This window comes from Maniola hyperantus, chromosome 7, assembly GCF_902806685.2.
Source record: "Maniola hyperantus chromosome 7, iAphHyp1.2, whole genome shotgun sequence".
Taxonomy (NCBI): domain Eukaryota; kingdom Metazoa; phylum Arthropoda; class Insecta; order Lepidoptera; family Nymphalidae; genus Maniola; species Maniola hyperantus.
The window spans coordinates 15,182,731-15,198,698 of NC_048542.1; the positions used below are offsets into that span (position 1 = coordinate 15,182,731).

A 15,968-nucleotide genomic window follows, 5' to 3' on the forward strand; every position below is an offset into this window, starting at 1 on the left:
CCAATAACTTGGTGTGCAACTTATTATAGTAACTACATTATCATAGAATAATAAAGTGTGAAAATTAACAATCAATAATCTACTTAACTTATTTATATAAAATGTATCTATCTAGAAAGTACCTAATGTTAACAATATGATTTTATTCAAATATAAAAAAACCCATGTCAATGTCAATAATAATTATTAAAAAAAAAAGAAGTATACATGTTCTTCAGCTAAAAAAAATGAAATAACAATCCTAGAATAACACCACAATAGTTAAGGTCATATCCATATCAATGAGTCAGTCATATCAATCATAAATTATTAAATATAAACATTTTATCCGCCTCTTTAAAAAAAGTCACTTATAAGGTTTTAGATACTCCTTAATTGAATAGTAGCACTTCTCTAATAACCATTTATTTAAGAATGATTTAAGTGAAGGCAGTGACATTACTTTAACATGGGGAGGAAGCTGGTATCTTCACTGTACTTACCTCTCGTTGTTTCATCCCTCCACCGCAAGTCTTGGAGCATTTGGACCACTCTCCCGCATGCCACCTGACTGGACAGTCCAATACGTTGCAGTACTGCCGATCTGGTGGAGGTGGTTGTGGACACATGCTGTTTGGTACCACCACTGTGTTGGTTCCTCCACGCGTCACCTGGTTCACAAATATTACTATTAATTACCTTGTTGGTCTAATGGTCCAAACGTAATTACACTGCGCTGCGCGACACGACACAGCGAGGCAAATCTAAATATATGAAAGGAAAAGGTTACTGACTGACTGACTGACTGATCTAACAACGCACAGCTCCTGGGCGGATCGGGCTGAAATTTGGCATGCAGATAGCTATTATGACGTAGGCATCCGCTAAGAAAGGGTTTTTGAAAATTCAACCCCTAAGGGGGCGAAATAGGGGTTTGAAATTTGTTTAGTCTACGCGGACGAAGTCCGTTTATTAAAAAAAATCGTATTTACGACGTATTATAGACGACTGAAGGTCTAATAGGATTTTATAGTGCAATTATTGGTATGTGCATAAATCGGTCAGTCAATGGTCAGTCACAGCTTTTCCTTTTATTATTTAGAAGTAGTTAAGGTACTCTGACGAGTAGACCATTTTTTCGACCTAACTGTGAGGTTTATGGAACGTAAATGCTATAAGAAGATAAATTAGTTCTGCAAAATCAGAGTCAATTTGTGCTATAAATAGAACTAAGTATATACCTAAAACATTTCAAGGGCCTTACTGACCCTTCTCAAATTACGACTTTTATCAGATTCATACAGAACAAATGTTACCAATAACTTCAATATCAACTAGTGCGTAAAACATAAATTTTACGCTCTAGTGTGTAAACAATGTACAATGAAAGTTATTCTTTTGTTTCCTACAGTGAGCGCTCTCGGTGCTGAATCCAATTATATTCGCGTTTTATTTCTGCAATGTCTATGATAGGCTAAGAGCTGACCAACAATTCCTTCTAATTGTTTACTGCTCAAAAATGTAAACATTAAAATATTAATTTAAACAGTGCGACAAGGTGCGTGGCGAAAATCGGAACTATAACGTTGCCGTCAAGTGTCCCCTTTGTTCTTGTTTGAATATTCTAAGCCTTTGTTATCCAACAGCGCCCCCCTGTCAATGTCATTCAAGTGCCAAGAGAGCCTTGTCGCACTGACAAAAAAAAAAAAAAATTGAGTTTCAGTTCTAAGTATGGAGAGCCCCAAAATTTTTTGTTTTTTTTTCTATTTTTGTGTAAAAATCTTAATGCGGTTCACAGAATACATCTACTTACCAAGTTTCAACAGTATAGCTCTTATACTTTCGGAAAAAAGTGACTGTGACATACGGACGGACAGACAGACAGACAGACATGACGAATCTATAAGTGTTCCGTTTTTTGCCATTCGGGTACGGAACCCTAACTAGCACTTGTACCTGCTGGAAATTTGCTGAATATTAGGCAGGTACGTACATTAAACTGTAAACTCTTGGACTATGACATTTTCTTCGCTATATTGGATTCAGATTAATAAAACCCTGTCCATGAAGTGTGAATACGATAAAAAATACATTTTAGGATATGGATTTCCACTGTTTTCAAAGTAAAGTACTAGCACACGAGTATCTACTCATGTGGTACTAGCACATATACAATGAACCAAAAGCTTAATTTGCTGTAATCCGCTGAAACAGGTCGAATCTGTATGGTGCAACATGCAGCATGCGACAAGCACCGCCCGCCCTCCCACTGCTAACCATGCAGGAAAAAGCAGCCACCAGGCAAGAAATACGCACCACCACCACGCAGCACCACACAAATCCCAAAACACACTCGACGCACGTTTCGTCCCGACACCGGAGCATCCTCAGGGATCGACATACATTCTACATTTCGACCTGTTTCAGCGGATTATAGCAAATTAAGCTTTTGGTTCATTGAAATTTTTTATTCCGCTATAACAGTAAACCTTATAAGAAAGCTCAGAGTCACTCAGGGGGCGATGGAGAGAGCTATGCTTGGAGTTTCTCTACGTGATCAAATCAGAAATGAGGAGATCCGTAGAAGAACTAGAGTAACCGACATAGCTCAACGGGTTGCGAAGCTGAAGTGGCAATGGGCAGGGCACATAGTTCGTACAAAAAACGTCCTAAGGTGCTGGAATGGCGACCTCGCACCGGAAAACGCAGTGTTGGAAGACCCCCCCACTATGTGCACGGACGACTTCAGACGAGTCGCAGGGAGCCGCTGGATTCAGGCGGCGCAAGACCGTGGCGTGTAGAAGTACCTACAAGAGACCTATGTCTATCGGTTGATGATGATGATGATAACAGTAAACAAAACCAAGATGGTGTATTTTAAAATGGCCCGTCAAATCAAAAAAAGTACATACGATGGTACAGAACCCTTTGTGTGCTCGGTCAGTTTTTATTTTGTACACAAATCCGAAGATATTACCTCATGTATACATGTGACTTCTCTCGTCTGTATGCCGATTCCACACGACTTGGTGCACTGAGAGAACTCCGTATAGTTCCAACTGCAACAAACAAACATAAATACAACTTTAACACGAACAACTTTTACAACTTGAACGCGTACTTATACACTTGATGTTACTTTGTGATACCTATAGTTTCCAAGTCCCGACGATCTGCCATCTCTACTTGTTGTTTAAGCTATTTATTATTCTGCTGTCCCTACTTATGCGCCAATTTAAAATTCTTAAGAATTTTACTGTACAGAGTATCGCACTGTTGCCTTGAGATTAGAATAAGGTACCTATCTAAATATATAAAAGGAAAAGGTGACTGACTGACTGACTGACTGACTGATCTATCAACGCACAACTCAAACTACTGGACGGATCGGGCTGAAATTTAGCATGCAGATAGCTATTATGACGTAGGCATCCGCTAAGAAAGGATTTTTGAAAATTCAATCCTTAAGGGGGGAAATAGGGGTTTGAAATTTGTGTAGTCCACGCGGACGAAGTCGCGAGCATAAGCTAGTTATTTTTATAAAATAAATATAAAATATTATGTAGACTGTTCTTGTATATCACTACCCATTAAGTTATATTTACTGACCGAGTGAAGTGGGGTTTCTGAGTCTACTTGAGTGAAATTGCAGTTGTCCGTCTGTCCGTCTGTCGAATCCTTATAGCTTCAGCATTACTGAACGTAATTACTTCCAATTTAAACATAGATTAATGTAAACTGATGGCCTCATGGATTTAGAAAGTAATAATTCTTATTGTTGTACTAAGAATTAGTACTTAAAATTTCTATAGCCGAATATTGCGTAAAAAATATAAATAGCTTTATTTCAGGGAGGCTCTCATACGAAATGGGGGACTGAATTGGGGACTGAAATAGGGAAAAGTGGAGATTGAATTCGACTTCGACTTCGCCTAAGGGTTGGGTTAAAAATAAAAAGTATACAAAAGAAAATTAGGCATAGTGTGTTTTCAACTTTTTCTGAAACACCGGCCCAATGGTACCCTTTTTCAGGTTAAATCGTAAACACGGAAAGAGTATAGTTCTGTTTAATAAATAATAACTAAACTCTCACTCGAATAGAGTATGATATAACCGAGATAATACAAAAGATAACTATAATATCACAAACAATATTAAGCCGTAACGTAGTTTTAACGCAATGCACTGTTTAAACCGTATCCTAGAGAGCTTTATATGTAATTTAGTGTTATATCAGGGAAGTATATAATTGGTCTTTATAACTATAGTAATAGAGTCTAAAATGCAACTTGTGCGGTAAACGGGAACCTAGGGTTGTCAGCTGTGAATTTATTGAACCAATGCACATTGCACGGCCTCGGGCGCAAAATAAGATATATCCTCAAGGGATTTGGCGTGTGGATTTATTTATTTAATCAGAGCCTTGAGTGTAACTATTTTAGTAAACCAACATTGAACTAAAGTTGGAGGAAATATGTTTGTTTGGTTAGTTAAATATATTGATTTTACAACTTAGTACGAAACCTACTGTCAGAGCTTAGAAAATTCGTAAAAGACTTTTTACCGACAAAGGTATTGTTGACGTTTCTTTTGTGATCCTAATTTCTTTGTCTGATTTAGCTTACTTATTTGCCAAATAGCTTAGGTCCAGTTGCATGACAGGCACGTTAAGTTACGTTACGGTTAGCGTTAAACTTTGACCGTCAATAAAAAGCAAAGTGAGTTGCAAAAGTTAGTATTCATATCTCCATGATAATGTTTAAATTTTGGTCCAAAGTTGACAAGTCCTGACTTGTGCACCCATTTTGCTTTTATTGGGGATCAAAGTTTAGGCGTATCCGTAAGGTAACTTTACCCAACTGGACTTTAATTGGTAGTTGGTACCACCAACATCTTAACATACTAACAACATGATAATTCTTAATTTATTCGTTGAAAATGGATTTCCCAGAACCAGCAAAGTAAGTACAATTTTTTTTTTATAAAAACTGAACTCCGGGTCTTGCATTGGTACCTATGAGAGTCTAGAGCGCCGAAAAATATTTCCAAAGCAAATAAGCATAAATATATACATATCTTAGCTGTAGGCAGCCCTATGATAACATAATGCAGTGAAAACGTGTTAAAATATAAATTGAGCTAGTTTCAGCTCCACCGTACCGTAATGTGTTAAAAATAAAACAACATTATATGACATGAAATACTGTGGCTGAATATTTATTATTGCATTGTATATTAACATTGTACCTTGTTATTTATTTAGGTTATGTTCCACGCTTTCACGTCTGCCAATCATATTGTAATATTATTATATTGTAATATTGTAAACGATTGAAATAGGTGTGATTAGTACCTACCCATCTATCGTGTTGCATTTGATATGCATACGCTTTTGTAACATGATCCCGAAGGCAATTTTAGACGTGTCATTGCATACATTTTAGCAACGTGTTAAAACAAGTCAGTTATAAAATCGAAGCAGAGACTATTTATCGAAGTTATGTTACAACTTTGATAATGTTTTAATAGAAAATACACACATAGTAGAAGTGATTCTCTTCGCATAATACTATAGATGCCTATGATCATGTAATTTTACTGCACGAAGTGGACTCAAAATTTGGTTTACTAAAACTAGATAATATATTTTGAGTCACAACTTTGAAAATAAGAATAATTTTACTAAGTATATTTATTATTGTCCGGCATATATGTAAAAGGAAAAGGTGACTGACTGACTGATCTGTCAACGCACAGCTCAAACTACTGGACGGATCGGGCTGAAATTTGGCATGCAGATAGCTATTATGACGTAGGCATCCGCTAAGAAAGGATTTTTGAAAATTCAACTCCTAAGGGGGTGAAATAGGGTTTTGAAATTTTGTAGTCCACGCGGACGAAGTCGCGAGCATAAGCTAGTCTAAATATATAAAAGGAAAATGTGACTGACTGACTGACTGACTGATGTGTCAACGCATAGCTCAAACTACTGGACGGATCGGGCTGAAATTTGGCATGCAGATAGCTGTTATGACGAAGGCATCCGCTAAGAAAGGATTTTTGAAAATTCAACCCCTAAGGGGGTGAAATAGGGGTTTGAAATTTGTACGCGAATTCGTCCACGCGGTCGAATTCGCGGGAATAAGCTAGTGCATAATAAACGATAGAGTGAAACCACCCTTAGACTCAATTATTTTAGGCAGTTTAAGGCTTATTTCGTGGTTAACGACATATTAAATCCAATATCTGGAATGCATATCGAAATATCGATAGTTCACAATCATCGTATTAATCGTGATGTCCTCGTTATTAACAACTCTTAGCTTTATTCAAGTTGACTCACCGTGGTGGACACGGATGGTCGTTGCAAGTCCGCACTCTGTTCTCAGGCTTAGTTAGAGGATCGCACATGTATGGGGAGGCGTTCTTGCCGTCTTCGTCTCGTACGCACTGGATTATCAGTTCCTAGAACAAAGAGTATTATTAACTAACGAATTCATTGGTATGCATTCAAGCAAGTCGATGCAACGCGAGCACTTCTCCCTGCTGGGCGATAGCCTGTACGCTTAGTATCACTTGAAAAGAGCAACCGCCGAGTTTCTTGCTGGTTCTTCTCGGTAGGAACGGCATTCCGAACCAGTGGCAAATTAAAAGTTAACGATTCAAAAGCACTTGTAATAAGTCTACTTGAATAAAAATATATTCTATTCTATAAGATTTTTCCTCTCACCAACTTTGCTAGAATTCGAGAGTCAAAACACAATAACGCCAAAGTAAAATGGACCTAAACAGCCTTGAATTGAAGTCAAAAATTCAATGCCACTGATTTTAGTTTCGTAACGTTTCCGCTTGTTAGGCTGGCTGTAGATGTGTAGACAAACTTGAGCTTTAAAACAAGGCAGTTAAGATCCAGTTTACTACAACGCGGAAGTGTTTCGACACTCGAATACTATCAACGTTGCTGAGACGATAAAATCTCGTACTTACTAAGCGTACAGGAGACGTGTCCGAATAACTTTAGTATGCGAGTCTGTGTAATGCCGAAAGACGTTTAATGCTGTGCCGTCAATTTAGGTAATCATCATCATGATCAACCCAGCGCCGGCTCACTGCAGAGCACGGGTCTCCTCTCAAAGTGAGAAGGGTTTGGCCATTGTCTACCACGCTGGCCATGTGCGGATTGGTAGACTTCACACACCTTTGAGAACATTATGGAGAACTCTCAGGCATGCAGGTTTCCTCACGGTGTTTTCCTTCACCGTTAAAGCAAGTGATGTTTAATTACTTAAAACGCACATAACTCCGAAAAGTTAGAGATGCGTGCCCGGGATCGAACCCTCGACCTCCGATTAGAAGGCGGACGTCCTAACCACTAGGCTATCACAGTTCCTGCCTTCCGCCTCAGGAAAGTCCAAAAGTCATTTGTGGGTATTGGTATTAACCTTTTATAATAAAATCCCGCAAACTATTTTGGACTTACCTTTGCACAAGTTTAAAAAATTTATTAAAAATATGCTCCTGAAAAAAGCATATTACACAATTGAAGATTATCTAAATGATAAAAGAGCGTGGATTTGACCTGCAGCTCGTTCCAGCAACGCACATGACTGCAAATACTATTTTATACATGGCATAATCTTGTACCTATATCAAATATTTGAAAAGAGCAACCGCCGAGTTTCTTGCTGGTTCTTCTCGGCAGGAAAGGCATTCCGAACCAGTGGTAGATGCATCCGACTATTCGTAAGCACTTGTAAAAGTTTATACGAATAAAAAAGATTTTCATTTTCATTTTCATTTTCATATGATGTAAGTAATACTAGGAAGAAAATTTTACCTGAACTCCACTCAAGCAGGAAGCGCTACAGCTCGTATAACCCTTTTCCTTCCAGGAATATGATTTGCCCGGCGACCCCGGCGCGACCCTGATGTTGCTGGACGTGCCGAAGATCAGAGATCTGCTGGAAAAATAATGCTTATTTATACCCTATCCACGGAAAAAAGCTAGTATAGCCCTTCATCTGTTACGTGCAAATGATATGGCCAAAAATCTCACTGGGCGCTAACCATTTTGAGGCACCAACATATCACAAACGAAACTAAGTTTTCTGATTGAATTACGAATGTTTTTTAAAAATATTTTCGAATTGAATTTTGAATATTTTTTGAAAACATGTTTGTGATTATCCCAAGAAAACTCCTACCATTATGCAATTAATAAAAAAGGGTCAACACTCTCAGTAATGAGGAATATCATTAGTCAAAGTCAAAGTCCAATAATTTATTCAAAATGGGTAATTACATTTTGATGGTCGGTTGTTGGATTAGTCTAAGATGATATTATTATAGTGGTGATAATTTTTACGCGAACTTAAAACTAAAGGAACGAGGGTTCCAAACGCGCCCAGGTCTGAGAAGAGCCACAACAAACTCAGTCGGTTAATCTTTTCATTATCATATCAGTTTAAAAATAAATCCACAAAACATACAGAAAATATTGTTTATCAATTTCCTATCTACGTAAAATAGTTGGTGTAGTAGATTATCGCATTTATCAAAGCTATTATCAGTAGATATTATATAAGAAATTCATTTCAGTCCTTATCATAACCGAGTAGGTGTAATAAAATGTCGTTAGACGTAAACATAAGTGAACCGGACGAATTTAACTGCAATGAATTACATAATTGTATACAAAGTGTTGCGGAAATTAAAGGAATAGGGGAATTCACATACCATGTTGACATTGTGTCTGGTAACGGTGCAAACTATATTGCTAACGTCTTCAGAGTTACAATTGAGGAAACCGGGACTGATAGAAAACTAAGTGTTATAGTGAAAACTTTGGTTAATACTGCAAGACAAGAAATATTCAGAGAATTACATATGAGAGAAGTACGTGCTTATATGAAAGTGATAGACAAGTTTGTGAAGTTACAAAATAATATTTCAATCGACAAAGGCATTGTGTTACCCAATTTTATATATTTAAGTGTAGAAGAGAACAATGAAGTTATTGTACTAGAGGATATGTTGCTCAGTGGTTTTGCTAGTGACAGTAATATAGCTAAGTTTATAAATTTAGATTATACTCAAGTGCGGTTAATTATAACAGAGTTAGCTAAATTTCATGGATTGTCTTTTGTACTTGAAAAGAAAGAAGAAGAAGAAGATTTTAAAAGCATACAAACTGATTTTGGAGATTTAATTTTCAATGAAAAATTCCTTAACAAATCTAAATTAAGAAACTATTTCGTAGACTCATATCAAACGTCATTGAATCTCATAAATAACAATGAGGTTATGAAAAAGTTAGAACAAAAGAAAGATAAGATACTAGACTTATTGAGAACATACACGAAACCGAGAAAATATAATGTTTTCTGTCATGGAGACTGCTGGATTAACAACATTCTTTTTAAAGAAGAGGTACGTACCTACTCGTAATATCAAAAAATCACAAAAAAGGTATAGAAAGGCGCGTAAGGCGCTACGAAGATATGTAGTGAAAAATCAATGCACGTTAATGGAAAAAGAGACGATGCAATTATTGATATGAATAGTGATGTTTTTCAAGTTATTTCTGAATTATTGATTTTCTAGAAATATATAAACGCTGCTGTTCTTTATGATTCGTATTAATTCGTAGTATAGAATTAAATGTAAAACTAAAACTATTAGCTAAACTGCTTAACTGTAAATATGTACAAGTATAAATTCATATTTATCTTTGTTTTTCAGGATGGCGAAAAGAATATTTGTTTTTTGGACTTTCAAGCGATGCGGTACGCAAGTCCGGTGACTGATATATTATATTTCCTATACATTTGTACAGATTCTGAATTTAGATCTATACATTTCACAGATCTCAAAATTGATTATTACGAGAGTTTGGAATCATTTTTGCATCTCTTTCAAATAAACGCTGATGAAGTTTATCCTAAAAATGAATTTGAAAACGATTTAGATGAAATGCAAGCCTTTGGTCTTCTCGTCGCTTTACTGGAGTTAAAGTTAGTTACCACAACACCAGAAGATATTGTTACTATAGAAAATACGGATATTCCAGGACTCGAAGATATTGTAAATGCACCAGGAGGAGACGAATTGTATGAAATGCGTGTTAATGACGTCATAAATGAATCCATCGATAATGGAGTTTTAAATCGATTATATTCAGATTTAATAAATTAATTATGTTTAAGTGTTTTGTTTTATGAATCAAACTAACTTACGCCCGCGACTTCGTCCGCGTGGACTACTCCAATTTCGAACCTCTATTTTACCCCCTTAGGGGTGGAATTTTCTAAAATCCTTTCTTAGGGGATGTCTACGTCATAATAGATATCTGCATGCCAAATTTTAGGCCGATCCGTCCAGTAGTTTTGAGCTGTGCGTTGATAGATCAGTCAGTCCGTCAGTCAGTCAGTCAGTCAGTCACCTTTTCCTTTAATATATTTAGATTTATAAAGAGCTTTGTGACGACTGGGTTGTTTATCTTTTCAAACATTCATATATACCTGCCAGTAGCCAAATAATTCATATTTACTTGAGAGGTTGAGAGTATTTGAGTTCATTGTTTGCCGGTAGAAGATAAATTAATAGTAAAATTAATTCTTTGACGACCCGTTATAATAAACAAGCCCGCGCCATCATCCGCGTGGATTTAGATTTTCAATAATCTCGGGGGAACTCTTTGATATTTTGGGAAAAAAGTAGCCTAAAAATCAGGTCAATCCGTTGCTCCATTTGATTGAAGGACAAACCATGGACTCAGATCGGATGCAGTGCGCAACCGCTCTGACGGAGGGACCTCAGATGACAGAAGTGCAGTGCGTAATCCCTCTTATGGGGGAAAATATGAGTTTGAGTGTAGTCCACTCGGACGAAATTGCGGCTATAAACTAGTTTATATACAAAAACCGGCCAAGTGCGAGTCAGACTCGCCCACTGAGGGTTCCGTACTACAATCGTATTTTATCGACATTTTGTACGATACCTAAATCAAAACTATTATGTATAAAAATAAATAAAAATTTGTTTTAGAATCTCCTGTAGATTCTATGATAAAGCCCTTTTATATGATACCCCACTTGATAGAGCAATCTTACTTTGAATGTCGAAAATAGCAATATTTGTTCGAAACACATTTTTTCTTCTTGTGATGTGACCACAAATTCACGGTTTTCAGATTTTTCTCCTAATGTCTGATATAACCTATCTGCCAAATTTCATGATTCTAGGTCAACGGGAAGTACCCTGTAGGTTTCTTGACAGACCGACAGACAGACAGACAGATAACAAAGTGATCCTATTGTGTTGTATTTGTATTTATTTCGATTTAGACTCATTACAAGCGCTTACAAAAGTCAGATCGGCATAGAAAAATACAATAATAAAATAATTGTACAAAATATGGCATATAGGTAATCTAGATAATACTAGTTAAAGATGGCATAATAATATCTATAAGGGTTCCGTTTTTCCTTTTGAGGTACGGAACCCTAAAAATACGTGGAGAGAACCAAATATAGACACACAGAACAGTATATTTACCTATCACCACCGTTATAGGCTGGTGCACTAGAGTCTCCAAAAGAAGTCCCGTAAGCCATAGAGCAGGGTTCCATGACACATCTCTCCGTCTCTTCAGTGGGTTTCGGTCCCATACATTTGCTATCTGGCAGCTTCGCTATAGTCCGACTGAATTCTAGAAATATCTTGCAGTGAACTTCCTTCTTTCTCCATCCCTCTCCACAGGTGACGCTGCACGGACTCCACTCGTCATCCTTGATGTAACTATAAAATGGTAAAATTCAGTTAATATATTTGTCATACATGTAACTTACAAAAATACAGGTTGTAACCAAAACGCTAGCAAAAACTTAGTGTTAGAATAGAATAGAATAGAATGTTTTTTTATTCATGTAAACTTTTTAAAAGTGCTTATGAATAGTCAGGTTTAATTTACCACTGGTTCGGAATGCCGTTCCTACCGAGAAGAACCAGCAAGAAACTCGGCGGTTGCTCTTTTTATTGTTATACTACCTAAACACAATTCAATATCAATAACATTTTGCCTCATTTTGTAGTTTTACCGCCGTACTCATAGTCGCTAATCGTTACTTAAGATTGAGTTAAAACGCGACAGATTTATGTGACAGATAATAGCTCTGTCTCGTTTTAACTAAACTTAATTAACGATTAAGTGACTCTGAGTACGGCTGTAAGTGATTTAGTATTTTTCAAACCCGCAATGTATAGCGTGTAAAACTTGGGTCAATGCCCCTACGACGCGGCATTGACTCAGAGTGACCTACTTCCGGAACGTTCGTTGACCTCTAGCGTCAGTCAAAATATAGGTTTTTTTTCGCGTTTTTTTTGTGGTTTCGTATCACTGATCGTCAGTACCCGTAGTACAAGATTTTACGTCTCACCAAACGAAACCAAATTCGAGAGTCGAAATACTTCCGCGTTACAGTAAAATGGACCTAAACAGCCTTGAATTGAAGTCAAATATTCAATGCCACTGATTTTAACTTCGCAATGTTTCCGCTTGGAGCGCTGGCTGTAGAAGTGTAGACAAACTTGAGCTTTAAAATAAGGCATTTAAGATCCAGTTTACTGTAACGCGGAAGTATTTCGACTCTCGAATTTGGTTTGGTTTGGTGAGACGTAAAATCTTGTACTACGGGTACAGTACTATCACCTGTCTTTGTTTTTGCCAGCGTCCTGGTTGTAACCTGTATAGTTAAACTATAAAGACCAGTCCACGTGCATATTATAATGAATGCGGAATGCGTTTTATGATTATTATAATAAAAATATATTTGATTTTTGTCAAATAGGTTATACCTTACTAGAACATCCTATTTCTGGAGTATAAATTCATTCCGTATGAGTTTGATAAACCTAATAGGGTCTTGCACTGTAGTAATAAAATGATGTTGTTCTTTGTAAAGCGGAAGTTAATGGTTAGAATTAATATTTTAAAAAAATCTTTATTTTTATTTATTTTAAGATAACTAATTATTAACGTCTCCCTTTACGGAAGGCTAATAATGACGTCACAATGCGTAAACGACATTTTTTCAATTTTTCAACATAAAGTAAAGTAATTTCTGCTGGAAAATATTAGACATTTGTCGTTTACGCATTGTGACGTCATTATTAGCTTTCCATACAGCGGTGACTTTAATAATTAATTATGTTAAAAATAAATAAAAATCATGATTTTTTCATTTTCTAGCCCCATAAACTACCATCATACAAAAAATCATATCTTTTATGACTACAGTCCAAACTCCTATTCTATATTTTTGTGCCTTAAAACATGGTGATCGAAACATTCAACTCTAAACATGTTTTGTACGACTAACAGCCGCACTCAGAGTCGCTTAATCGTTACTTAAGGCATTCCTTATCCATACTAATTAATGCCTTACGTAACGATAAAGCGACTCTGAGTGCGGCAGTAAAGGGTTATCCACACACAGTCGATACATGCTGGGTGCGTAGGGTTCATATATTGAAAACTACTCGTACCATCCTAAAGGATTCAGATCTGGCTGGTTTATGTAGAAGTATGTGCACCAGTGTTTGTCTGTGTGTATTTACCAATTAAACCTGTAAACTTGATTTAATTACTCTTTAGCGGTAAGCAAATAAGATCTATTATACTATAGTCAAACCACTTGGTGAATGAAAGTTACCGAAGAAGAAATAGCCTTGTTGGTGTCAGTGCAGAGATGTATAGTATCTTAGAGTATCGGAAAAGTGTTTCGAAACGAAACAAAAAGTAGACAAACTTTAGATAGTGTAATATGTGCAAGGAAATACAAACTTTACTGTGCAGTGCATAAAGTTGAAAAAAGGTTGAACGTAGAGAAAGCAATGGTCCGTGACAGGTAATGAACTGAAGGGTTCTTGTGGAATAATCGAAGGGAGTGCATACGAAATTGACCAGTATCGATGCTAAGACATTGAGTGGTTTAAGGTCGATTTTCCTTTGCATAGGTGTTACGGTGATGTCTATCTTCTAAGCTATCTTGAAACACGAAACGTTACACGGTTCTGAAGTCTAAATGAGATGAGGGGACTATCAGTGACAGTAATTATTCTTGAATCGTCCTTAAGCCATTGAATTTTTATATGGTTTGAAGACGTTCATTTTTTAATCATAATCATAATCATTTTTTTCATCATAATATTATAAGCTGGGGGAAAAAGGGAACAGCAGCCACTGGATATGTGTATAAGGTGACGTAATGTTTATTAATTGTAAAAAATGTGATGTCGTTCTGAATTGAAAAGTGAAACCTTTAATTAATACTGGTTAAGGTACAATACCTTACATACAACCAGCCACACGCAAAGAATATTTTGTAATTGCTGAAAACAACAACAAAATACTCTGAGCTATTTGAAAAGACAGGTAAGAAACAACGGATGTAAAAAAATACCTAATATTTTCAATAAGAGTAAAAATTTATTAAAATATTATTAAGAATTTAGTTGATAAGTAAATTTATTTATAAAAATATATCTTCAATAATTTTTGATTAGATACAATTTTTTCTAAAGTGCTTTAAAGCTTTTACCATATAGGTAAAAGAAACCATAAAAGCATTTTAGAAAAAGTAAATAAAAATAAATCAATAAAATTGCACTTAGAGATTTAATTACGTGAGCAATTTTTATTATTTAATCTGACAAAAATGTTAACCAGTATTCGATAGAACTTCGCTGATTATAATTTAGAAAATATAGATAGGTATTGGAATCTCATGACTTCAAATCATAAAAGTATGAGACCACATGCAAAGTATGGTAAAAATAAATATCATTAAATTAATGATGATAATTTATTCTGGCTGAAGACATCAATTTTAACAATATGTTTCAAGAAAAGAAAAGATTACAGTAAAAATACAAGGATATTGGTTCCCAGAGCTGCCACTTCAGAAATACGATTTTTTTAAATTCTGTATGATGAAATTAATCATAGGTATTATCACTATAGTTCTTGCATTTCACGAGGGCGAGTGGCTCATGGTTGTGTTCAAGTCGTATCGGCATAAGTAAGGTACACTAAATGTGTGCGTTTGCGAGCGCTTGCTCTCGACTGATTGGTCCGACATGCACGCACACTTACGCAATGCCCATGTAAACGACGTAACCACAAGTAAAGATCACTCGCCTTCGTGAATCGCAAGAACTGTACCCATATTATAAATGCGAAAGTGTGTTTATTTGTTGGTTTGTCCTTCAATCACGGCTACTCTTTATCCCGGAAAATCAATGAGTTCCCACGGGATTTTTAAAAACCTAAATCCACGCGAAGTCTTGGGCAAAAAAGCCTGATTAATGAATGAATGTCTTTAGCCAAAATAACAGTAAATGATATCAATAACTCGTCAACACTTACGTGGCTTCAACCGGAACGTCTGGGTCGCCAATCAGCTGTTCCGCTTTGGCCTGTGGCGGCGGGTACGGCTGTATCAGAGGCTGAGTGTGGTAGACCACTCCTGGGAGGAGATCTTCGATGTCGTCCTAACATAAAGGCATTGTATTATTAAGCTATGATTTTTTTAAATAAAGATAGCGAGCAAACGAGCAGGCGGGTCACCTGATGTTAAGTGATTACCGCCGCCCATGAACATTTGCAGCACCAGAGGAACCGCCGATGAGTTGCCGGCCTTTTAGGAATTTGCTGGTCCGCCCCTTGAATAACCCCATGTTGTAATCTAGTGGAAACACCGCCGATGGGAGTTGGTTCCACGTTGGTTCCACAGTTTGCATGTGCGTTGAAAGAAGGATCTGGCACAGCGGACGGTCGAAGTGCACCAGACACCCAGGTGGTGAGGGACGTATGATAAAGAGTAAGTAAAACCTCGCCATCCCGTTTGTGGTTATTTCTTTTTAAACCACCCAGAAAAACAAGCCCCGTGAAACCTGACTTCCATCGCAGTGGGGGAGGGGATCCTCTT

General features: G+C 36.7%; 2 protein-coding genes across 6 annotated transcripts in view; one reads left to right on the plus strand and one right to left on the minus strand.

Annotated features, from left to right (window-relative positions):
• nolo (no long nerve cord) overlaps positions 1–15,968 on the minus strand; it is a 382,845-nt gene that overhangs the window by 21,357 nt on the left and 345,520 nt on the right. For 2 of the 5 annotated variants that reach the window (XM_069499948.1, XM_069499944.1), the window contains exons 13-19: positions 15,407–15,531; positions 14,329–14,370; positions 11,536–11,778; positions 7,817–7,940; positions 6,323–6,444; positions 2,957–3,038; positions 483–650 (exon numbers count right to left, since the gene is read on the minus strand). In XM_069499948.1, coding sequence (XP_069356049.1) covers positions 483–650; positions 2,957–3,038; positions 6,323–6,444; positions 7,817–7,940; positions 11,536–11,778; positions 14,329–14,370; positions 15,407–15,531 — 906 coding nt within the window. The remainder of the gene's footprint in view (positions 1–482; positions 651–2,956; positions 3,039–6,322; positions 6,445–7,816; positions 7,941–11,535; positions 11,779–14,328; positions 14,371–15,406; positions 15,532–15,968) is intronic. The other 3 variants (XM_069499945.1, XM_069499947.1, XM_069499946.1) reach the window with 3 other exon arrangements.
• LOC138402582 (uncharacterized) lies at positions 8,598–10,173 on the plus strand. The gene is made up of 2 exons (XM_069499716.1): positions 8,598–9,408; positions 9,721–10,173. Exons 1-2 carry the CDS (start codon positions 8,608–8,610, stop codon positions 10,171–10,173), a joined length of 1,254 nt encoding a protein of 417 aa, XP_069355817.1. The 5' UTR covers positions 8,598–8,607.

Bases quoted from the DNA above. Each gene is read 5' to 3' on its own strand.
- LOC138402582 (XM_069499716.1), top strand. From the start codon at position 8,608: ATGTCGTTAGACGTAAACATAAGTGAACCGGACGAATTTAACTGCAAT. The intron at 9,409-9,720 runs GTACGTACCTAC...TTTGTTTTTCAG, and splicing joins ACATTCTTTTTAAAGAAGAG to GATGGCGAAAAGAATATTTG.